The 24757-nt window shown below is 30.1% G+C and overlaps 2 protein-coding genes across 2 annotated transcripts; one reads left to right on the top strand and one right to left on the bottom strand.

Moving 5' to 3' along the window:
• The first annotated feature begins 2214 nt into the window (after positions 1-2214).
• LOC137814453 (diaminopimelate decarboxylase 1, chloroplastic) lies at positions 2215-6872 on the top strand. The gene is made up of 8 exons (XM_068617211.1): positions 2215-2827; positions 2964-3138; positions 3770-3919; positions 4120-4281; positions 5152-5337; positions 5930-6052; positions 6148-6237; positions 6625-6872. The coding sequence occupies exons 1-8, from the start codon at positions 2331-2333 to the stop codon at positions 6703-6705; spliced, it is 1464 nt and encodes a 487-aa protein (XP_068473312.1). The 5' UTR covers positions 2215-2330; the 3' UTR covers positions 6706-6872.
• Positions 6873-9964: 3092 nt separating this feature from the next.
• LOC137814454 (protein S40-4) lies at positions 9965-10939 on the bottom strand. Its single transcript, XM_068617212.2, has one exon. The coding sequence runs from the start codon at positions 10738-10740 to the stop codon at positions 10249-10251; it is 492 nt and encodes a 163-aa protein (XP_068473313.2). The 5' UTR covers positions 10741-10939; the 3' UTR covers positions 9965-10248.
• Positions 10940-24757: the final 13818 nt, after the last annotated feature.

Genomic DNA, 24757 nt, shown 5'->3' with positions numbered 1-24757 from the left:
ATATTAAATAAAGTTAAACTTAACATGAACTTTCGGTCTTAAAAAGTTTGAACACATGCAAAAACATTCCTGACAGAGAATAACTTCAATATCCCAACAAAATCAAATTAATGTTAAAAAACCACCTAGTATCAAATAAATCAAAGACATAAAGGAAAGAAAAAATATATGTAGCCCACTTTTAGGCACACGAAAATCTTTACGTGTTTAACCACTTCCAACGCCAAAGAAAATCGCTCGATCGTAATAAATTACACAATAATATTTATAATTATTTTTCAGCACACTATTCTAGTTATATATTTTTCATTTAAGATTATTGAAATCTAAAATATCATGAAAACTATTTATTAAATACAGAATAAGGCAATAAATTTTTTTATTTTTAATAAATTTCAATTAATAATAGAGCATATTTAGTAATATTATACTCCCTCAATTTTTTTTATAATAATCAAATGAGAGGTTTTACTTAATTCTTTTATGATAAGCAATATAGATTATATCGTGCATTTGCTTTTTTTTTTTCTCACAAAAATAGTTTAATTATTGGTAAAATACACCAATGTCTTAAGCTGTTTAAGAGTCTAACTTTGGTTTTTTGTGTGTAACTAGTTTAGCTACCAACATTATGTTGTTACTGGGAGTTAAACTTGAATATCTTAAGTGTGTGTGATTTCATGTACTCTTTATATAAAATTCATAAACACTTTTTGAATTATTAGAGTATATTTATTTACATGTTTATTGATAAGAATGAGCGAATGCAGTGACTGTAAAAAAGATACATCAAGTTTTCATTTGTTCCCATTTATATTTCAAGGAAATGTTACATCGTGTTATATGATTGGTTGAAAATTTCAAAATATTTCCACCAATCATATCTTCGTATCTATTTTGAGTTTTCTTTGAAAATGAAAGCAGAAAACAATGGGTTTCTCATTCACTTTTCATTTTTCTTTCCTTTCTTTTTCTCAATATTCATGCACATCTAATTAAAAAGAAAGACAAAAGAAATACTAAGTCAGAAACTATGTTTTCTATGCCTTGCCAATCATGCAAAAAACCATTGGCTGACAAAAACAGTGTGTTTATTTAGTCTTGCTTCTTCTTCCTGATCCCTATGTTTTTCTTCCTGCACCCCCACAATTTAATAAATCTCAAAATTGGCCTTGACGTTTTATTTGAAAAAGGCACCATGATTCAGTTTATATGGCACTGTTCATCTTCTTCATTCATCTCAGACGTTGATGAAGAGTTATTTTACTCGTGCGAAACAAGGTGGAGAAGTGGGTTGCGTTGCTGAAGTCTTGTTTGGCTTCTAGAGGTAAAAATTAAGGTTTTTTAGGAGGATTGGTGGTTATGGCGTTTTTATGGTTACCAGAAATCGGGATCTGAGAGTGTGTTACGGATTCATCAATCCATAACTGAATCATTTTGTTTTTCAAATGAGGGGTGTTTTGAAAGCAAATTTTGTATAAATTGTTGATTTCTGGATTGTTGATCCGGAAGCCTAATTTTTGTTATGGATTGGTGGATCCAGAATGTTTTTTCTAAATTATGGATTTCTGAATCTGGAATGCATATTTTGAATTACGGATTGGTGGATCCAAAATTTTTACCGAAAGCACCAATCCGAAATTTTGCTGGATTCCATAATCCAGAATGCAAAAAAATAAAAACGAATCCTCTATTCCATAAAGCTATTGGACGGTATTGTTCGGATACATATGAACTACAGAAATGAAAATCCAAAGAAAAAACGGAGCTGCAAATCCGAAAAACAAAAAATTTACTTACCTTCAAGAGAAATCACCCTCCTTCCATCAAGTTTTTGAGACACTACCCTAAACCACCCATAGAAACACGAGATGGAATGGTGTCGTTGAGAGAGGAATGGAGTCCGTGGAGAGGCAATGAAGTCTGCTGAGAGAGAAATGGAACGATGGTGTTAAGAAAGAGAATGAACGGGGGGATGTTGAGAGGCAAACGAAGAAGAAAAAAATAGTTTAAGTTTAAGTGCATTTTAGGGTTCTTAAAAAATAATAGAGACAATTTTGTCTTTGCAAGACATTATGGGATTGCAGGAAATAAATGTAGGGGTGTAGGAAGAAATTACCATTTAGTCTATAGATACCGGACCAGAAAAATGTAACTTTTTGGGCCCTACTTTTGGGCTTTATAATGGGCTAAGCCTACATAAAAGTTCTCTCTAAAGTTCTTATTGTGGTTTAGCTTTAGAAAAGAAATGAAAAAACGCAACATGGACGAGGGTTTTGGCATGTGATTTTCCTTGTCTTGTCGGCAAAATCATTCATCAACACAGTGCTATGGCAGGCTCACACCTTCTTTCTCACTCCCAATCCCTTACCAAAACCTATAACCACTCCTTTAACCAGAACCCTTTAACTCAAAAGCTACTTCTACCCTTCAAATTCAAAGCCACCCTCAAACCGCGTGCTCTTAGAGCGGTTCTCTCCCAGAACGCTTCTCAAACCGCGGTAGAGGACTCAAAAAAGGCTCCTTTTCAACACTGTTTCACCAAATTCGAAGATGGGTATCTGTACTGTGAGGGCCTCAAGGTACATGACATCATGGAATCTGTTGAGAGAAGGCCTTTCTATCTTTACAGCAAGCCCCAGATAACTAGGAATGTTGAAGCCTACAGGGATGCGTTGGATGGGTTGAACTCTGTAATTGGTTATGCCATTAAGGCCAACAATAACTTGAAGATTCTGGAACATTTGAGGCACTTGGGCTGTGGAGCTGTGCTTGTTAGTGGGAATGAGCTTAGATTGGCTCTTCGTGCTGGATTCGATCCCACAAGGTTAAATAACAATCAACCGATTAATGTGTTGTTGTGTTTTTTTCTACCCACATTGCATGTTGTTTGGCATTTTTTGTATTTTGTGCTGTTAAGAATTTCATGTAACTCTTAGTTTATTTCTGGGTTGGATGGACAGGTGTATCTTTAATGGGAATGGTAAAATCTTGGAGGACTTGGTCTTGGCTGCCCAGGCAGGTGTGTTTGTCAACATTGATAGTGAGTTTGACTTGGAAAACATTGTAGAGGCTGCAAAAAGGGCTGGAAAGAAGGTCAATGTTTTACTTCGGATTAATCCTGATGTAGATCCACAGGTATGTTGTTGTCCAGTTTTTGCTTCTTGATTAGTCATGTTTGACTCATGAATATTGTAAGGCGTTGGCAATTTTTGCAGATTAGTTGTATTGTCTTTCTGCGTATTGATAATTGTAGGCAACTGAAGTTGAACAGATCGAAAGAGGCTTCCATTGAAAAGAATAAATGTTTAATTATTTAAAATGTGTTTCTTCTACCAGGAGTAATGTGACTAAAATAAGTTTTCTGGTGTAGAGTGAACATTATTAATGACACTCGTCGAGTTTCTAATTAATGCATTGCTTAGGGCGTTTGATTGCAAACAGCTTTGCGTAATTTCCACAATTAATTAACAATGTTCTCAAGCAATTACATATTCCATTCATACGATATCTTCCTTTTACTGACATTATAAAATCCCCCATTTCAGCACTTCTAGTATTTTCCTTTACTCTTCCTGCATTTATCTTCACTGTACCATAACTTTTCTGTATTAGATGTGATTTGACTGGTTAGTGCACGAGTTGGGATTGACTGATTAGTGCAAAGCTCACCATGGGCAGACCTGAAACCTCGGATTTCTAGCTCGTATCTGCATCATTTAAGTTTATTATTTGAAAATATTTAAGCTTCTAACTTTGTTATCCTTAGGTCCATCCTTATGTTGCCACTGGGAATAAGAACTCTAAATTTGGCATTAGAAATGAGAAGCTGCAATGGTTCTTAGATGCAGTGAAGGAGCATCCTAATGAGCTCAAACTTGTTGGGGCCCACTGCCATCTTGGTTCAACAATTACCAAGGTCAGATGGAAATCATTATTGTTTTTGCTGATTTTTTTTGCTTTGCTATATGAAGGTATACACCTTTTTTATATTTATGTTTTTTTTTCCTTTATTTGTGTTCAACGTTCATGCTTAGGTCAATTTCAAGTTTTGCACTACTTTATGTTGATTCTTAATCTTTATCTAAATATTGCTGTTTTCTTTTTCCAATCTTTCAGGTAGACATTTTCAGGGATGCAGCCACCATTATGATCAACTACATTGATGAAATTCGAGCTCAGGGTTTTGAAGTTGATTATTTAAATATTGGAGGAGGACTTGGGATAGATTATTATCATTCTGGTGCCGTCCTTCCTTCACCTAGAGATCTCATTGACACTGTGAGGACTTATCATTTCATCTTTACATTTTATATGTAATTAAGTTTGCAATTGCTTACTAGTATAATGAATATCAGTAATGAGCAATGGCTAATAAATAGGTGTTCTTAATATTGCAATGTTGTACAATTAAAAATTAGCATTTACCATTTTGTAATTTTGAGATGCACGTAAACTTGATAAAGAAGTCCTTTAAGAACTAATACATTTTATTTATTAAATTACACAATACATCTTTTTGTTACATTATTTGAAGAACCTGATCAATGTCATCTATTGAGTTTTGTTTAGTTAATTATAGTTGTTGAAGATGCTATAGTTCAAAGGACCAAAATATCTCATCAATTACTAGATTTCATTTGTCAATTGTGATCGCATTTCTTAGCAGTTATCTTGTTTTATTGAGATAGAAGCTTTCATGCATGTTGAGTTTTCATAGAAATAACTATTGGACCTTTTGTATGTGCCAAATGACTGGTGCTGGAGGTCCTTGATGAGCACAGTTTATGTGTGATAACTGATAGATAAGCAGTTTGTATTAATCATGTTGATTTGATAATATCTCATGTTTGCCGAGGTTGGCCTTTGAAGGAGGTCCACTGGGATCGGAAGATATTTATATAATAGATTATGACTATGTGGTATTTATTTGAGTCCTAGAAATAACATATACTATGAACACTTTTTAATACATATGTTTGTAAGTGTTATATATCATAAGGAGCATATGCTTCTGCACTGCCAATCTATATCAGTCTTTGACCTGTTATACTGCCCCTTTATCGCAGAATAAGTAAATTGGACTATGTTTTATTAGCCGTGCACATGTATACCTGTTGATATCAGTTTTTTGTTTTGTGGTTGGAGTAGGTACGAGATCTTGTTCTTTCCCGTGGTCTTAATCTCATCATCGAACCTGGGAGATCACTCATTGCTAACACATGTTGCTTAGTTAACCGGGTAACAGGTGTTAAAACTAATGGATCTAAAAACTTCATTGTAATTGATGGAAGTATGGCAGAGCTTATCCGCCCTAGTCTCTATGATGCTTACCAGGTAAATATTAAAAGTGCCAAAATTTTGTTATATCTTCTCATCAATACATCAAGATTGTTGTGAATGTATAACAGAGACAGTTTGTTCTTATGATAAGTTTGTGTGTGATGGCTTCCATTCTGCTAACTATTGCACTGGAAACTAATGAAGAATTCTAGACCCTATGAATGCTTGTGCTTTCCAATAAACATATAAAGTAGCTCAAAACTTATCCAACATATTGATACATTATGGTTTTGTTGGGATGCCACAACCTCCACCCCCTTGTGTGCCAAATATAGCATAAAGGGAAAAACAACAATCTTGTATTTTGTGATTTGGATCTCATCATGCCACAGAATGCAATTACTTTTTTGGTTCTTTTTTTCAAATCTGGTTGAATCTTGACACTTTTGATTGGAAAACAGATTAAAAGTGACCTCAGTTAGATTTAACATGGCATTTAAAGTTGTCATCTAAAGAATGAAATGCATTCTAAAGAAACTTGGATATTGAGAGAGCAAAAGGTCATTTTGTCTACCTCATGCTGATGGGTTGTGTCAGTTTTTGTTTGCATGAATTTTTATTAGTGACATCTGATTTTTGGGTGCAGCATATAGAGTTGGTTTCCCCTACCCCATCAAATGCTGAGATAGCAACCTTTGATGTGGTTGGCCCTGTCTGCGAGTCTGCAGATTTCTTAGGAAAAGGAAGAGAACTTCCTACTCCAGCGAAGGTAATATAGTATTTTTTTTTCTTAAATTTAAATTTAACTATATGCTTAAATAATAAATGTGCAAAATTTGTGTCTCATCCGAATTTTACTGGCAGGGTACTGGTTTGGTCGTTCATGATGCTGGCGCTTATTGCATGAGCATGGCATCAACATACAATCTAAAGATGCGGCCTCCCGAGTATTGGGTATGAAGTTGCTTTTCTCCACTTGCTAACTTCGTTGAGCAGACTTCTTTATATTTGATAATCCTCAATGAAACTATATTATCAGCAAAACCTTTTTGAATAAGAATAAGGTCTTTCTAATGATTTTTCTGTTTGTTCAAGGTCTTTGCAAAATCATTTGAAGTTCTACATGTGTTTTGAAAAAACAAGTTATACAAACTGAGGATATTGCTTGTTATAATTAATGTTTGAAAGATGTAATACTGAATAGCTCGCTTCTTGTTGGTGATGGTTTTTTAAGATTTACTCGCTTTGTAGAATCCCATGCAAGTTTTAAACTAACAATTAATTTTAACTCATCTTGATTTGTTATAAAGCATGTCATTTTTATTGTGTAAAATATTTTAGGTTGAAGATGATGGATCAGTGAGCAAAATAAGGCATGGAGAGACTTTCGAAGACCACATTCGGTTCTTTGAGGGCCTTTGAGCTGGTAATTTATCCTGTAGGAAAGGAAGCTCGAAAATTGTTGTGTATTTTGGATTTTGGATCTTTCCTAGTCACTGAATGCATTTTAGTTGTGTTTCTTCTATTCTAGTTCAATGCTGACACTTCTGATATGAAACCAAAATAAAGTTGATTTCAGTTAGATTTTATACTGCATTTAATCTTTTAGTAGTAAAGATTAAGTAAACGAAAAAATAAATAAATCTTTCTAGACTTTCAATATAAGAAAAATCCTTTAGTATGTGTGTACTTTTTGGTGTTGTTTTTAGTGACCATTTACTGAAATTAATTGCTGTTGTAGGTTTTGTGAATGTTCTTGCCCTTTTATGAAATCGTGATTTGCTCCTTTTAATTTTTTTCTGTTTTTTCTAACACGGTTTATTATGAAGCACGTTACTTGTTGACATATTAACACAGTAGTGTCACAGTAATGTAAAATAAAAATATTTAATTAATAGTTATAGATTACGAACAATTCAACAATTGTTTATCTGTTTGCCACTTGTAATATATTCATGTCAACGTGTAATTGATTCCTATTGATTATAAGATTTTAGATGTCTTATTTTTTTAGTTTACTATGTTGACACTATTTTCCAAGACTTTTATAAATATTTTATTTTGAGTTTCGTTAAATGAAGAGGGGATTAAAATAATTTGTAAAACTCATAAATTTAAATTAGTAAAAAAAAGTTGGATAATATTCGTCTTTTCAATTGTGATTTTTTTCCTCTCAACAAAAACGCGTTTAAATTATTCCCACAGGTCACTCATGTCATGACTTCTGTGCGATGTTTGTTCTTTGCGAATATAAAGTACTCACTACATTTCAGCTTTTTCTTTTAAGATTTTCTTTAATTTTAAATGAGAGCATTCGTGTTAAAAAAATATTTGTTTGCACTGTTCTACTACAAAAAACATAATATATTTTTTATTTAAAAATCTTCACAATTTAAAACTTTTTAAACTAATCATCTTAGGTTCCTCCTTCTTAATTTGAAAATACGTATTTTTTTTAATGTGCATTTTCTAACTGTTTATAACTGTTATTTCAACGTTAGCTTTTCAGGACAAAGAAATAAATATATTTAAGTTAGAGGGACAAAAATCAAACAATTAAAAAAAACTAAAATCAAATTAATTTTTGTTGGATGTGGGGAAATATTCATATTCTTTAAAAATAAAAATAAATACTATAATGAAAGTGTTAGGTAGAAGTACGAAAAAGAAAAGTGACGCAATGGCTGCTGTACGACATTTTTGGTATGTAATAAAAAATAGAGATTAGGGTGAGTTGAAAAATTATGCATAATTATTCTTCTCCATTTTATTTATACATTTTCCTTTTTTTCACTATATTATTTATTACATTTATTTCTCTCTTTATTTTTCTTCTTGTATCTCTTATCTATTCACTCAGCTCAGAGTGGACCTTTGTCATCACTCTTATCCATTCTATGTTTGCCTAAAAATATCACAAAATTCGTAATTACTTTTAAAAACATTCTATATCTTACAAAAGTGCAATTTTTGGGAATAATTTGTTAAGAGAAAATTATCATTTCATAAAAATAACTTCTTAAAATGATTCATTAAGGTTCGGAAAACGCATTGGTTTTCACTCTCACTTGTTTGTTCTAGACTTCTTTAAAGAGATAGGAGGAGAAAAAATACGTACTATCGCGAGAGCTACTTCATTCCTTCTTCTAATGAGGAATCAAAGTAAGTCATGCGCTTCTTTTCAACAGGAGACTCCATCCTTCTGCCTTTACACTTGAGAGTCATTTTCCGTCTGACCCGAGTTAGTAATTGTTCAAAGCTCATTAAACTTACTGAGTTCAATGGTCTGAGTTTATTAAGCTCGATGATTCGAATTCACGACCACAAGGTTAAGTGACGTGTTTTCTACCAAATGAGTTAATGTTAGGTAGTTTGTTAGTTTATAAATTAGTGTATAATGTATTTAATATAATGATTAATTATTTTTTATCTCTAAATTAAGTATATTAAATAATTTTCTTTTAATGTTACTTATTAACGATGGGTTGAACTTTTTTTAATATAACTACTGTAATGTTGTTCGTAAATTACAAGAGATCTTTTTTATCTCATACGAAGTCTACATGCATGCATACTTTTTTGGTTTTTTATTTTCTATTATGGTTGTGCTAGCAAGCATATTTTTAAATTTTTTTGTGTTGTGTAATTTTTAAATTTTTTTGTGTTGTGTAATTTTTTCTATATTTTGTTGAAGTCGTGCTTGATAGGATTTTTTCTAAAAAATATTATGTAAAGTTGTGTTTGCTAATATGGTTTTTAATTTTTTTTAAATCGTGTTTCCTAGCATTTTTTTTATTTCTTTATTCTTTATTATTTTTTTAAAATTATTTATTTATATGCTAATTTAATATATTTTGGATAATTTAAGATATTAGTGTATTTAAATATTTTTTAAAATAGTTAGCTATTTAGTTAATTTAATTAATTAATAAAATTGTTTATATTAATTGAATGCAATCTTGACAAATTTAAAGTAGTGTACTAAAACATATATCTTATTAATTGAAATAAAAGGGAAAAAATCATTAATGAGAACAGATAAAACAGTCATATAATATGATAATCCTTATCACAAGGTATTGGCTGATAAAAAACTTAGAAGATCAGCTTATGACACATTGTTTCTTCTGTTATTATTAACCATATTTGTCGTTTCATTTCAATTAATCTGATTTCAACAATAACATATTGTAACGACATTCTTTCAAATTTTCTGAAATTGAATTCAATTAACTTAATAAATTATATCAATTAATTAAATTAACTAAATATTTAACTACTTTTTACAATAAATAATTTAAATATACTTGACTGCATTAATATTTTAAATTATTCAAAATACATTTTATTAACATATAAATAAATAATTAAAAAAATAAAATTTCAATAATAAATAAAAACTTGTTTTAATATATCACCATTCTTTATTATTTTTATAATTTAGAAGTAGTTGACTAAAAAAAACCGCGTTGAGCCGTTATATCTTACCGTGTACTCCGCCAACGTATTTCTTACACCTTTTCTTTCATTCTTCCAATCCCTCTAATTTGCCTTTTATCTCTTCAACATTATACCCCTTTCTCCTCACTCAAACCCAAAACCTTTTTAACAAATCGGGAAAAATACAAATGATGTAACACTAAAAAACAACTACAACATGAACATGAAACTACAGATATCATAAATAAAAAACCAATCTTTTTTTTAGGTAGTTGGGAATAGTTAATTACAAGCATGAGTGATTCTTCTTTCAGACACTCAAAATGAAAGAGACTAATATATATAACTTAGCAAACAAGAATGGCCCAAAAAGAAGAAAAAAAAAATTGTTGATGAAGAGCAGAGAAGATACAGAGGAAGTATAATCATATGAACTCTTTCTAACAGAGCTAGGTTCCAAAAACTGGAAAGTTATGGAATCAGATCATACACCCAATTCCATATTCTATTAATCTAATGAAAAAATCAATCTTCAAAACCAATTTTCTTCCAAATGGCATTTCTAACACTGCGCAAGTCCCTACCTTTGAGGGTCCTCCCTTTTCCTTCATGCACAGAGAGGGAAGCTCCTCTGTTCCTAGCAAGATACTCATGAGGGGGTATTCGTTCTCCTCCATCATTATCATCATCATCATCATCACTAACACAATTTCTCTTATCGTGCTCCTCATAGTTCTCCTTCAAAATCTTGGACCAATCGGGAATATTCACCGGCATTGAGGATGAAGCCACAGGGTTGACTCTGCCACCACCCTCCACCTTTTTGAACCCTTTCTTACCAGATCGTGACCACTTCTTCGACTCTGTTGCGGTATTATTGCTGTTGGATAAGTTCCAGTTCCACACGTCAGCTTCATCCAATTCCATGTCACCCTCTGTAGCTTTTGCCTCCAAATCGGTGCTTGATGATCCAAACATGGAACTTACCTTGGAAAGAAACCCCTTCCTTGATGCCATTGAATGAAGCTTTGAGTTTCAGAACCTCTCAATAATTGATGTCTATTTCTCTCTCTCTTCTGTGTCTCTGTTTTGGCTATGTTTGTGATTTTCACACTCTTGACTATTGCTCCTTCTCATTTATATAATTGCTTTTTGGTTGTTACGGATAAAGCCAATGAAATCCACTTTTTCTCTACTCTACATGCGTTACAATTAATTAACAAATATTAACTATAATATAACTATGGCAAGGGTTCTCACGTGATTTTACATTAACCCTTCCCTTAATTGCCTCATCTTCGTTTTCTGATCCAATATTTACCTCGTGACCACAGCTTCTTCTTCAATATAAAATTCCTTGCACACCAAGAGGAAAAAAAATGGCTCACGTTACTCAATAGGAGTGAGTGATACATGCACATGAAAAAAAAGTCACATTCTACATATGATATATAGCTAGAGTTTAAAAAACCGCTACGTAACTTTCAAAAGTGAAGCATTGTCATGCGCTGAAAAAGTTTTAGATATTACTTGTGCGTTTTTTAAATATTCATTAAAGAAATACTTTAATCTAAGATAACATAAAGAAGCAAGTATATGTCATTTTTAATTTAATTAAAATATTATCATAATTTTTTGAATAAATTCAGAAACGAAGAGATTCTTTACTCAGTTGCTTCTTTGTAACAAGTCTGATAGGAGAAACATAGACAGAGTTATCCGATTTCCATGAGTGAGACACTTGAACCAATGGGATCTCTGTTCGGCGACTGAATAAAGTTAAAACAAATACTAAAATTAAAACATTTCGATTGCCTTTTAATAAAGGTTAAGAGTCAGAGGTTTTCTTTTCTCCCGCAAACAATTCTTCCTCCCTTGTGTCACATTTAATTAAGAAAATACATAAAATGAATAATTATAAATAATGCTAGCAAGATCAGCTTAATTTAGAAGAGTTTAGGTGATTTAAATAAAGTCTACTACATTTCCTATGCATCTAACAAAAAAAATCAATATATTCCCATTATTATTACTATTGAGAAAAAAAGGTAAAGAGTTCTATTATTTATTTATATATTATTAATATAATAATTTTATAATATGTCTCTTGTTTCTTATAAATTATTGATTTAATGTAATAGTTTTTTAATTTTTATCTCGTTTTCAATACAAATTCGTAAAAATAGTTTGTGATATTTAAAGACGTGTCTATATCTTGACACGTTATCATAGAGTTTTGTCACGACACGACCTGGTCATTATTATTAATTAGTTGTTTGAGAGGAAGGAAAGTTTTGATCACCCCTAATAGCCTAATCCTATTATCCCTTTGGCACATTGTGCATGACTATTACCTGGTATGAAATCTTTAATCATATTTAAATATAAAATTTATAATTTAGTGCTATTAAAAAAAGATTTATATTTTTAAAATAGCGTTTAGTTAAATCTAACACATTAGTTTTGAAAGAGTGTGATGGGAACTATTCCCAAAATTAAAATATTGTAGTAACAAAGAAAGATGTTTTATAGGTGTCTCAAAAAAGTAATTAACAATACTATAGAATTTCATTTTTGTTTCTTTATAGTTGTATAAATCAAAGAGAGTGGTGTCAAAGTGATATATTATATTGTTTAAAATAAAATAAAATAAAATACTTGGTTTTGACGTTGTTTTTCTTTGTGATACTACAAGCATTAAAAAAAGGCTAATAATAATGACTAGTTGAGAAATGCCTATTCATAACCCCAAGACGTGAAGGGTTTTGATATGCAACGAGTTGCTCAAAATGCAAAAGAAAACAAAGAAAAGGTAAAAACAGGGGCCGAATTAATTAAGCTGAAAAATGGCTCACCACTTAGTCGAATTGTTGGTTCGTTTTCGAAACAAATGACTTCAGATACATGTTCAATTTTATGCTGTTTGACAGAGTTAAAACCCCAAAACATAAACCTTAAACAGAAACCACAATCATTGGTGATTATGTCTTCCTGTCCGAAAATCACGGGTATCAATTAGTCAGCCTAATTCTTGATTAAAACTATTAATACTGATCTTAATTTAAGTGCTTTGGAGTACATGTTTTTCTTTACGTTTGGATAAGAGATGAACCATAAAATTATATCAATGCACATGTGTAACTAAGCTTTTAAAGCGTTTCTTTATTACAAAATATAACAATTATTAACCGCGCCGAGCATCACATTCAACAATTCCTAACTAGTTTCCCAATACATTATTAGTGATTTGAACTAACATAATAGGTTGCTTTTGGTTTTATAATAAAATCAATATGAAAATTTGAGAAAAAAAATATTGATTTAGAATGAATATCATTTCGATACATCAAAATAATTTCACACTTTAAGAATACAAAAAAAAAAAAATACTCAACAAACTGTCTCTTCTTTTAATCCATTGATTCTTTTAAGACAAAACTATAAAATCTTTACTAATATCAAAACAAACCATGTAAATTTCATACCAACGTGAAAAAAAATAATATACGGACTTGAAGTTGCTGATAAAAAAAATATGGACTTGAAATTAACATAAATAAAGTTTCTTATTTTTCAACATGGTCCATTGAATACTTAGAACAATATGTTGAGTAGACTTCACTCAGGAAAAGAAAAACAATATACTGATTCAAGTTTTTTTAATATAAATCAATTCGAAAAATTGAGTATAACGAATTTAAAAGTTTTAAACTCGATTAATATTAATATTAGATAGTAGTGATAGGGAAGATTTCAATCTATTTTAAGTAAGTTTTCGTTTAAATTTGGGATAAATAGGATTATGAACTATCTGATTTCTCCACCTTAATTAAAAAATTAGGATCTGGTTACTAATAAATAAGTTAGAAAATATCTATCTCACATGAATATATAATTTTTTTATGTGAGAATAAACATATAATATGAAATAAAGTTGTTGAATAATATAATAAATATTGATACAAGTAACTAAGGTCAAAATAATAATTAATTAAAAAAATAAATGATAATGAGAGAAAAAAAATAGGAATGACATTATTTACTAAAAGGATTATAAAGTTCAAGAGAATACTTAGCTATAAAAAAGATGGATAAGACATAGGAAAAAATTGACACATTGAGTGTTCTAGTAACAAGAACCACTATATCTTTTGCTAGAACATTTGACACCATCGTGAGGCACATAAAATTAGTCATGTGTCACTCAAGTTATAATAAGATATGTGAAGCACAATTAGTAAGGGTGGAGGAATGTGGAGGAATTTTCAGGACAAACTCTCTTCAAAATGGATTAATCCATATTGAATTAAGAAGATGATCAAGAAAGGAGCATATGACTTGGATGTTGGATGAGGGAGTTATTGCTAGAACATGCAACAAATTTACAATTTTATTAAAGTTATATTGTTATTTTGTTTGGCTTTTAAGTTATTTTTTTGTCTAGCTTTTTTAAATAACATTCCTAAGATGGAGACAATAAATTTTATGAAACTTTTTTGCTAAACGATATTAATGTAGAATTTGAGAAAATAATGCATGATTATTTTAAGAATCTTTATCCTAGTGATTATCAAATCATCAACACACAAGAAAAGAAGAGTGATCACTCTAAGGATCTTTATTCCAATGATTAATTCCCTAACACACAAGGAAAAAACGGATGATCGCTCTACAGATCTTTATTCCAAGGATTAATTCCCCAACACATGAGAAAAGGGATAACCATAACTTTAGGAATCTTTATCTTGGAGATTATTAAATTTGCTACATATAGGAAAAGAGGCAACAAAATCTTAAATACATTATTGTTTAGTGCACAAAGTTTTCTTATAAAGTCAAAAGCATATTATGAAGCTCGCATTCCGATACCCTGCACGTGGAAAGAGAATGCATAAAATTTAATAATCTCAAAGTCATAAGTGGATGAAATAAATTGCATTTCAATCACGCGTTAAGAGATAAGAAGCTTTTAGATATATCATCTTATTCAGCATATGAAATTATTTATAATTTCTAAGTCAAAAGAGCGTAGATAAGATTTTGAGTTAACTTAAGCAAATTAGACTTGGAAGCTTATAGTGATAGATAGAATCTTGATCTAGCGAGTCTTCGCTTAAACTTAAGGGATTGTGTATTGATTGGTAGGATTTTGTTCCACCTCAAGATTAATTAACAAAATTAGGATATGGTTAATAATAAATAATTTAAAAAATATTCATCTCAATAAATTGATAAGGATTTTATCACAATCAAGCTAGAATAAACATGTAGTATAGAATAAATTTGCTGAATAATACAATAAATCCTATTACAAGTAGTTAGGATCAAAATAATAATTAATTAAAAAAATAAATGATAATTATGAGAAAAAAAAACACTTGAAATATGGACCTTATTTCTATCAAAAATATAAAAGAATATTTAACTATAAAAAGGACTAAATAAGACCTAGAAAGAAAAGGACATTGAGTGCTCTAACAAAAGAAGTCATCATATCTCTTGACTATAACAATAAGTAATTTTTGTTTATACCTTTTAACTTGACATTGTTAGAATTGTTGTTGTATACATAAAATAAATAATTTGAATATATATATATATATATATATGTATATATATATATATATATATTTTTATTTTCAAAATTACTTTTGAGAGTAATGTTTTTGTAAGATTTAATATTTAACTATCACATACTTAAAAATTAAATAAACTCAACATAAATCAACATTAATAGTAGTGATTTTATTTATAGTAATATATTGTCTAATCTTTTTATAAATATTAATAGAAAAGAGAGAGAGAGAGAGAGAGAGAGAGGGCGAATATATTCTTTAGATAATTTATTCAGTAGAATAAAATATAAAACAAATTTCCCTCCCTTCCAATAATAGAAAACAAACATGAGAAGATAATGGTTTTAGAATTTAGACTAATTAATTAACCATTCAAATTTCTCAAAATTTTCCTCTCCATTTTTCTTGTCTAACGATGCAAATAAATAGAGAATATTCAAAACGAAAATGCACATCTATTTTACAACTATAAGATGCTTCCCGTATAATAAGAGTAGATTTCTACGCGTACTCCAAACTTACTTTTCTGCGATTTATTCTTTAGAATATGCCACTTCCTCAAGGTTTTAATAAATATTCTAAAACGGGACTGATGATTAAATTGATAATGACATGCATTACTTCAATATTTAATGATTCAGCATGATCAAACTTATATTAAGAAATAATTATAATAATTAGATAATATTAAATAGCATAACGTCGTAATCTTAAAATATTAAAAACTAAAAGTAAAACATAATTTTTTTATCAGATATAATATATATATATATATATATATATATATATATATATATTGTAATAAGGTTTTTATTGAGGAAGGTAAAAGGATGGTCCCTAACTGGTATTAGAAAAAGCAAGGTAGAAACAGAAAGTGGCGTGTAAGTTATGAAAAGAAGACCATATATGTTAATTGAACTCGGTGATTCCACCAACCAAAATGGCTTAGAAAAATGAACCAGGCCTAATAAAGCATGCCTTGTCCCCTTTGTATATTAATCTCCACACTGATTTCAACCTTTCAAAATATCTTTGTTCTTATATATTGTTGTTCAATAAGAGTATTGTTGTTCTATAAGAGTATAAGAGTATTGGTAAATTAGAATATTTAATATAGTTAAGAATATATGACTTCTTCTTAGTTAGTGTGTATTTTTTTTCCCTGATATATACTAAAATTTCCATATCTTTTGTGTTTGATTTTATTATTATTCTAATTCAATAATAAATGATATATTTTTGTTCTAACCAACTCGAGGTAGGTCGAAATATGGATGAGTTCCTAATGGTGGTCTCCTTTCAAGCTCTAGTGATTCAACCTTCGGAAAACGAAGGAGTTCCTACTGCGATGACACTCTGACGCTCAAGTCAGTAAGAACACAAAATTATAATGAGTATATGATAAAATATGAGTTAAAAGTACTTCATGTGTTGTGTATTAGATGATATGAGATGATCCTTTTTGTAGACCAAATTGTAACCTAGCACTGGAACCTTCTCCAAGTGGCTTAGGATAAGTGTGTAAAAGATAGACCTCCTTGTTTCTATTCACTCTGATATATATTGACCATATCCTAGGTAACATAGTCTGATTCTACCTTTATTGAGCCATTAAGGATGATTAAGTCTAATGAATAAAGGATGACTCACGTTTCCCGTTAAGGATAGAATTTCGATTATCATATTATACGTCAGTCCAAACCCATCTCTCTACACTTTTATTTAAAACTTATTATTTGGAATCTCTTTATTTATGCTAATATGGTATTAATAAATATTAATAGAAATTCGGTCCATGACGTTATATATATAATGCAACATTACGAGGCCTTTTATAAGATAAACAAGTTGTTTCACTGGAGCATGCATGCGCATTCACATATTCTAAGGATGCTGTCAAATGAGTTAGGTTAGAGTTTAGGATGCGCAAACAAACAGTGTGTCTATCCTCAGAAGATGATTACCTACGATTGTCTTTTTGTTGTTTTGTAGATAAGGATGCCATTATTTGGACCTTGTATCAATTAAAAATGCTCCTTCACTAGATCAAACTCTTTGTTCAAAACAGTACTTTAGTTCAAATTGTTAGCGGATTTGATTGAGAATTCAACAGTACCTAATTGCCAACTGTTTATTTCTTGCTGCTTCTTTTTTATTCATAAATCATCAGAAATTATTACAAAAAAACCGTTTTAGGTTGAATAGAATAATTCAATGCTTAGCTGAGACTTTTTCAGTCCCTTACCCTTTCTCTTATGATCTTTTAGGCAAAACAATTATCTCAAAGAAAGGTTAATTAGCCTTTTTCTTGGAGTTCCTTGCTTGCTGGATTAATTTCTTAGAGGCTTAAAAAATTACTCTTGGAGAACCGTTCTTACAAAATTTACAAGACTTTTGAAAACTTTTATTTATGTTTTTTTTCTTATATCTATTAAGAAATGAATTTTAATTTTAATTTTTCCTATAAAATTGATTTATAAAATATATTTTTGGACTTTAAATCTAACTCTCCACTTATAAAATTATATTTACAAATGTATAAATTTCTACGTTTAGGTTTAGGGTTTACTAACTTATATTTCAATGAAAGATATGTTTGCAGAACACTCTTACATAAGGCTAAAATTAAAATTAATGTAAAAATTTTGGGATTACTAACTTATATTATTTTGAGTGAATTTTTATCTGTGTGGGCCTGAAGGGTGACCCACATCTTCTCTGATCTAGGTTTAGAGGTTCACTAATTTGGTTACTAATTTAATAGTTAGGTTATTAATTTAAATATGTACATACACGTGATTTGAAGTGTTAATGATGGCAGCGGAATAATTTAGAATGGATTGATGGACCATGATGCGTCATATTAATTGGTGCTGAAGCAATATCGATTTTATCATACATAAACTATTCTCATATTATTTATTATTTAGTCTTGTTTTAAATAAGACTGTGTTACAATAAAAATATATTTTAAAAAAATGATAAATATAAGGAGAGTACGTTTGAATAGACAGCCTAGAACAAACTCTTTTGCCAAATTATAAATATTGAAAATATGTTTTTTTTTTCTTGAATTTGAAGAACTAATAATAAATTTAGTTCAAATTTAAAGAACTAAAATTATATTAATGTTTTTTTTAAAAAGTATGGATTGCACTTTTTGTGTAGCGTGGTTGTTGTAGCCTTGGAGACTAGACTCGGTACATAGTATTTATAGGCTTGCAGCATCATAGTCATCAGACTTTAATTTATTTTTGTTGAACCAATTTATGGGCTCATTTAATTGGGCTAGGGTATAAACTATTTGAAGAAGTTTAATAGGGACCACACCAAAACAAAGGCCTGGATCCAATCTCAACTTCCCTACGACTTTTTATGGTGCCTTCACTCTGACTTTGTTGGGCATAAACAGTGGATAGGACCAAAAACAAAGCACATCTACGTAGATAAAAAAAACATTGAGAACCTTGTATCTCGCCAAAAACAAAAAACTTAAGAAACGTATAAGTAACAAATTTAAAGAATTGAACAAGAAAATAATAATATTAGTAGCATGTTCCTTGAGGAATACTACTATTCTAGTTCCAAATTTGGAATCGGTTCTGTGTTTGTTATATTCCAGTATATTCTAGAGGCTACGCCCAAATTGTCAACAAGTGAGCTAAGAAAAGACGAATATTTTGATGGAGAGGAGAAAAGTGAGGAGTTGTTGACATTTTCTTTTGCCTCTGGAACAGGTAATTGGTTTGGGGGTTGTAGGGCTTTAGAAACCGACAATGAAATTATTATAGGACACGTTTGTGGTTAGATGGTTCCTAGATTTTTATGTTAATGTTGTCATAAACGAAGCTTTTCATTCTCCACGTGTATTTCCTTAAAACCGTCCAGGTATACATGCTCCTATTTATGCCTCCCCAAATATCTCCTACCTATAATTCCATCTTCTCTTTTGAGCTCTTGTTCCAAGTTCCAGCAACTATATATACTCGCACTAAGATCTTTGGTGATTAACACACACAAAATCGTGAACCCTTGTGAAAAGCCTCTTAGGAAAAAATCTGTGTATCTCTCTCCTCTTTCTAAACCTAGGAGAAGGAGAGAAAATATTTGCATTTGTGTTGGAGGAGCAATATCAATCAATCATTCGAAAATGAGCAAGGGAATGAGAAAGGTAAGTTCCTGGATCGAGGTTGCTCCGGCACCTATAATTTTTCCCAAGAAACCTTCGAACACACCTACTTTGGAAACAATAACCGAGGAAGCTGCTGAGGAATTCGAAAAGGACGAGATCAGCTATAATAAACGACCTTCTCTCTGCTCTAATTGATGTAATCTGTTATATATAATATGTTTATGGTTTGTGACGTGGGGTATCTGTCCACCCATCATTGCTGCATGCATGCATGCAGGCATTTGGTGGGTGGTTCCTACCTGTATATGTGGCGTCCAACGGAGGCTTTTACTTATCTAGGAATGGTGAAGTAGTTAATAATGTTTCAAGATTTTCTCCAGTGAAGATAAGAAACATGTTTTGAAGGCTCTAGTTTTATCAAGAGAATCCTGTTGTGATCTTGGTCATGCTCCAGTTCCCAACAACTTTGTACATTTGTAAAATATAATTATGTAATTTTCTTCTATTACTTTGTTTATATTATATTATATAAATAAATAAATCAATAATTTAAAGAAAATCTTTGTGTCTGTGTGGCCGTTTCTCTTTTCACTGGATGATGCACTATCTCTTATTGACAGAAGTTAGAAAAAATGGTGTATATATATATATATATATATATATATATATATATATATATATATATATATATATAAAAGGAAAGTGTAAGGTCATGCCTCCTGATTGATTATTATAAATCATTTTTGGATCTGTATATCTAGAAGGAGCACAAGTCAAGCGATTTCAATCAATTAGTCTTAATCACTAATTAAGATATAATCATGATTAAATGTGAAGTTCAGTTTATATTATTAGATTATGCTTTACAGAAAAAATCATCTAATACACAACAACAAGTGGAGAGTACTCTCAACTCATATTTTATTATATACTTATTATATTTTGTGTTCTTATTGACTTGAACGTCAGAGTGTCAGGAGGAGCTCCTAATTTCCTGAAGGTTAAATCACTATAGGCCGAAGGTGAGCATTAGAAACTCATCCAGATTGTGACTGAACTCGAGCAAGCAAGAATAGAAAGTTTGTGTTTTGTGAAGTTGATGACAATGATTATTTTTATTTAGAAGGAAAGTATATTTTCTTATGAAAATATATTTGTTTAAATCACGTAATAGTAAAAAAAAATACAAAAGTGGTTTGTTGAAAATCTTTCCCAACAAAACTATACTCACAATTAAAAAAATTAAATAAAATACATAAGTTTCAAGATCAAATATTAATATTCAATAAAAGTATTATTATTTCTAATAAAGGGTAAACCTTTTCATGAGACACAATTATCTAAAACTATTATACACTCAAGATAGTTATTGAGTTGTGGTATGAATACTACAATTAACTCTTTAATTGTATATCACATTCCTCAATATTAATCAACATATCTTTCTCATATCTTTTTTTAGACTCATTGACGGTGACATTCTTAACCCATTATTAGTCTAACAAGACTCAAATGCACATGCATCAATGAAGTCATTACATAAATAAATAAACATGATACAACTGTTGGAAACCACACACAAAAAAAGATATTTTTAAAACTATCTATGAGATGTATTCGATTCGACCCATCATCTCACACTCTAATAGAAATAATAAAAGTGGTGTAACTTATAACAATGGAGATGTGTTTAGGAAATGTGTTACCAGTATAATAAAAACATGTTTTTGTAATGATTATTTTTTTTCATGAAAATTGGAAAATTTGCATGGAAAGAAAAAAAAAAGTCACTGGAATATACAATACAAGAAGGAAGGAGATGGGTTTAATTTCCTTTTTCATACAGCCCAAGACACAAATAACTGCAAAATTGGTTCAAAACAAAAAGCTAGCTCAGGAAAGAGAAAAGGATGGTGAAATTGATGTTTTTGCTTCCTCCACTCCCATAATTACTAACTGCTAAGATAAAAATAATAAAATATCCTCTGTTCTTCATTACCACTGCACCCTTTAAGAGGAGGAAGAAGAATGAGAGAGAGTTTTGTTTCGGAAAGCTTGCTTAGAAAAATATTATATATATATATATATATATATATATATAAATGTTATTTCTAAATTTTTTGTTTCGAATGCATTTCATATGTTTTTGAATTTTTATTCTAAAAAATTTGTTTTGGAAAATTCATTCCAAAAAGTAATTTATATATTTTGAAATTTTTATTTAGAAAACTTGTTTTAGAATGTATTTCATATGCTCTAAAAAATTTGTTCTGGAAATTATATTATGGAAATCATGTTCTGAAAATTTCAAAAATTTTATTCCCAAAGATTTCTACAACATGTAACGTGGAAGTCAGCTCTATAAAAAAAATGGACATTTTATAAATTATGAAGGTGCAGTTAGGAATTATGGGAATGCAGATATAAAAATCCCGAAAATGAACGTAATACCTAGATTGAGCCCATGGATTTTACAAATAAGGGTTTGAGGGTTCTTCTTCCCGCACCCCTACATTTTTCTTCCTGCACCCCACCATTTTCTAAATCCCGAAACTGGCCTCAATCTTTTATTTGAAAAAGGACACCGTGGATATTGGAAATAGAGATCTGAGAGTGTGCTACGGATTCATCAATCCAGAACTGAATATATTTTTTTTCTAGATGAGGGGGTGTTCCAGAAACAATTTTTGCATAAATTATTGATTTCCGAATTGTTGAATCCAGAAGCCTCTGTTACGGATTTGTGGATCCAGAATACTTTTTTTTTTTAATTACGGATCTCTGAATCTGGAATGCATATTTCTGTTACGGATTGATGGATCCATAATTTTTTTTTCGAATGATGAATTTTTGAATGTAAAATGCATATTTTGAATTACGGATTGGTGGATCCAAAATTTTACCGAAAGTGTCAATCCAAAATTTTTCCAGATTCCATAATCCATAATGTAAAAAATAAATACAGTTCAAGTGTATTTTAGAGTTTTTAAAAAATAATAAGGACAATTTAGTCTTTGCATAACATTGTGTGGGTGCAGGAAGAAAAATATAGCGGTGCAGGAAGAAACTGCCAGAGTTTGATTACAAGAAAGCAAGGGGTGGTGCATGAGCTAAAACCTTTGGGGGCATTGCTATTAACACTCATTATTTGTTAACCCCAACTCTTCACTTTCAGTTTTTTATTTTAAAAAAAAAACTTAAAGAAAATAAGTTTATATTGTCTTCATTTCTATTCACAAAAGTTTACCTCAATGATTTTTTTTTCAATATAAAGAATATTAACACTACAAGAAAATCATTAAATAAAAATCAGTTTTAAAGACAAAAAATAATTAATTGCTATATTGACTAAATTAGAGATATTTTAGAGACTAAAACTTTTGTAGCTAATTAGATAACAATTTAGAAATTATTTATCAAAAATTAGGGGTGGCAAAGCGGGCCAGCCCGCCCCGCATTGGTCCGCCCCGCACTTGGCCCGCAAAGTTATTACGGGTTAAAATTCCCGACCCGCCCCGCATAAGAGCTGGCTCGCGGTTTTTAAAAAAAAAATTAAATATTGTTTTTTTATATTTTGTTCTTAAAAAATTGTCAAATTAAACCTATATATTTGTTACTATCAAATCCAATTTTTTTTTCTTCCTTTTCAAACATAGTCAAACATAAAAAAATTAAACATTAAGATAAATATCAAATATCACTATTTTTCCACTTCCAAAACATTAAACATACCTAATTCCAAAACATTAAACATAAATATAAACATTAATTAAAAAACATTAAACATAAACATTATTGACATTCTTCCATTTCAATAACATTGGATGTCGCCTTAGAAGAACTTTCATTCATTTTTTCATAATTATAATCTTCTCCGTCATCTGCACACATTAAAACAATGACATTCTTTTTTTCTTGCGGGTTAGCGGCCAGTCCGCCCCGCCCCGCTGCTGGCCCGCGCAGGCCGCGGGCTAATGCGGGTTAGCGGGTTGAAAAGGTTATCTCACCCCGCGTTTTTTACCTGCGGGCCACGGGTCAGCTCGCATGGCCCGCCCCGCTTTGCCATCCCTATCAAAAACTAATTTAGAAATCAATAATTTTTTTAGTCTCTAAAATGAACTCTAATTTAGTCAATATAACAATTAATTATTTTTTGTTTCTAAAATTAGTTTCTATTTATATATTCATAAATCATGTCAAATGCATCTTAATTAGTTTTCATTATTAATAGATAATTTTTAAATTGATATCTCATTAGCTACCAACTTTATAATCTAAGTAATAGTTAAAACTTTGGTAGTTATAATTAAATATTAATTTAAAAACTATTTATTTAACAATATAAACTAAATTAGATACTAGTTTTTATAATATCTAAAATAGTATTTAATTTAGTTAATACAATGACTTTTAATTTTTTTTCTTTAAAATTAATTTGTATTTAATGATTTTCTTCTAGATTAGTATAACATGAAATTTTTTCAAATATTAACTAAGTTTAATTTATATTTTTGACATATAATTTATAGAATTATCAATATTTCACATTTATAACATGTTAATAAAAAAGATAGAAATAAAAAGTAGTTTTCACCTAAATTATTATTTAATTTATATGAATAATACTACTATTTTTTTTAAGTACGTTTTGTTTAGAAAAAAATCATGCATTAAGATATTGTCTTGATGAAAAAGCAAAAGAGAAGTTAAATGCATAAAAAAATTCAAAACTTTCATATAAATAAATAAATAAATAAATAACTTGGTTTGAAAAAAGAGAGACTAATCACCTTCATTCCCAACCAACATGTTCCGGAGCAAATGAAGAACCCTACCATCGTGAGTTATACACAGTTGAATAATCAAAAGCAAATGAAGAATGGAAAGTAACAGGTCTACAAAAATTGAAAAACAAGGAGATTGGAGGATACAATAGTTGATAGTAACTCTTCGTCGTAAAGCTCCAATGAAACAATTTCAAAGAATTATTTTTTCTTTCATTTTGTCTTGTATTTTTTTTTTCTTTGACTTTTTTCTTTCTTCCCTTACATCTTCTTCATTGGTGTTGTCTTTGATCTTTCTTTCAATTAATATGACATGACATGCTTCTAATTGAAAGCGTTTTCATGATGGTCGACAACAACATTATTCACATATGAAGAAAGGAGATAGCATGAAGTTGAGATCAAGAGAAAAAAGAACAACTAATAGAGTATGCATATCTTAGATTTTATTACACTTTAAAACTGACTAACAATTAATATTTACGACAAATAAGAATAATTGTTGTCAGATACAATAATAAAAGAATAAGGAAAGATCTATG

This window comes from Phaseolus vulgaris, chromosome 1 (genome assembly GCF_051622355.1).
Source record: "Phaseolus vulgaris cultivar YP4 chromosome 1, ASM5162235v1, whole genome shotgun sequence".
Lineage (NCBI taxonomy): Eukaryota > Viridiplantae > Streptophyta > Magnoliopsida > Fabales > Fabaceae > Phaseolus > Phaseolus vulgaris.
The sequence above is the reverse complement of the archived record's forward strand: the minus strand, read 5'-3'. Positions and strand labels throughout refer to the sequence as shown.

Coding starts and splice junctions, on each gene's coding strand:
- LOC137814453 (XM_068617211.1), top strand. CDS start 2,331: ATGGCAGGCTCACACCTTCTTTCTCACTCCCAATCCCTTACCAAAACC. Junction 3,139..3,769: donor ATCCTGATGTAGATCCACAG/GTATGTTGTTGT, acceptor TGTTATCCTTAG/GTCCATCCTTATGTTGCCAC. Junction 6,053..6,147: donor AACTTCCTACTCCAGCGAAG/GTAATATAGTAT, acceptor TTTTACTGGCAG/GGTACTGGTTTGGTCGTTCA.
- LOC137814454 (XM_068617212.2), bottom strand. CDS start 10,740: ATGGCATCAAGGAAGGGGTTTCTTTCCAAGGTAAGTTCCATGTTTGGA.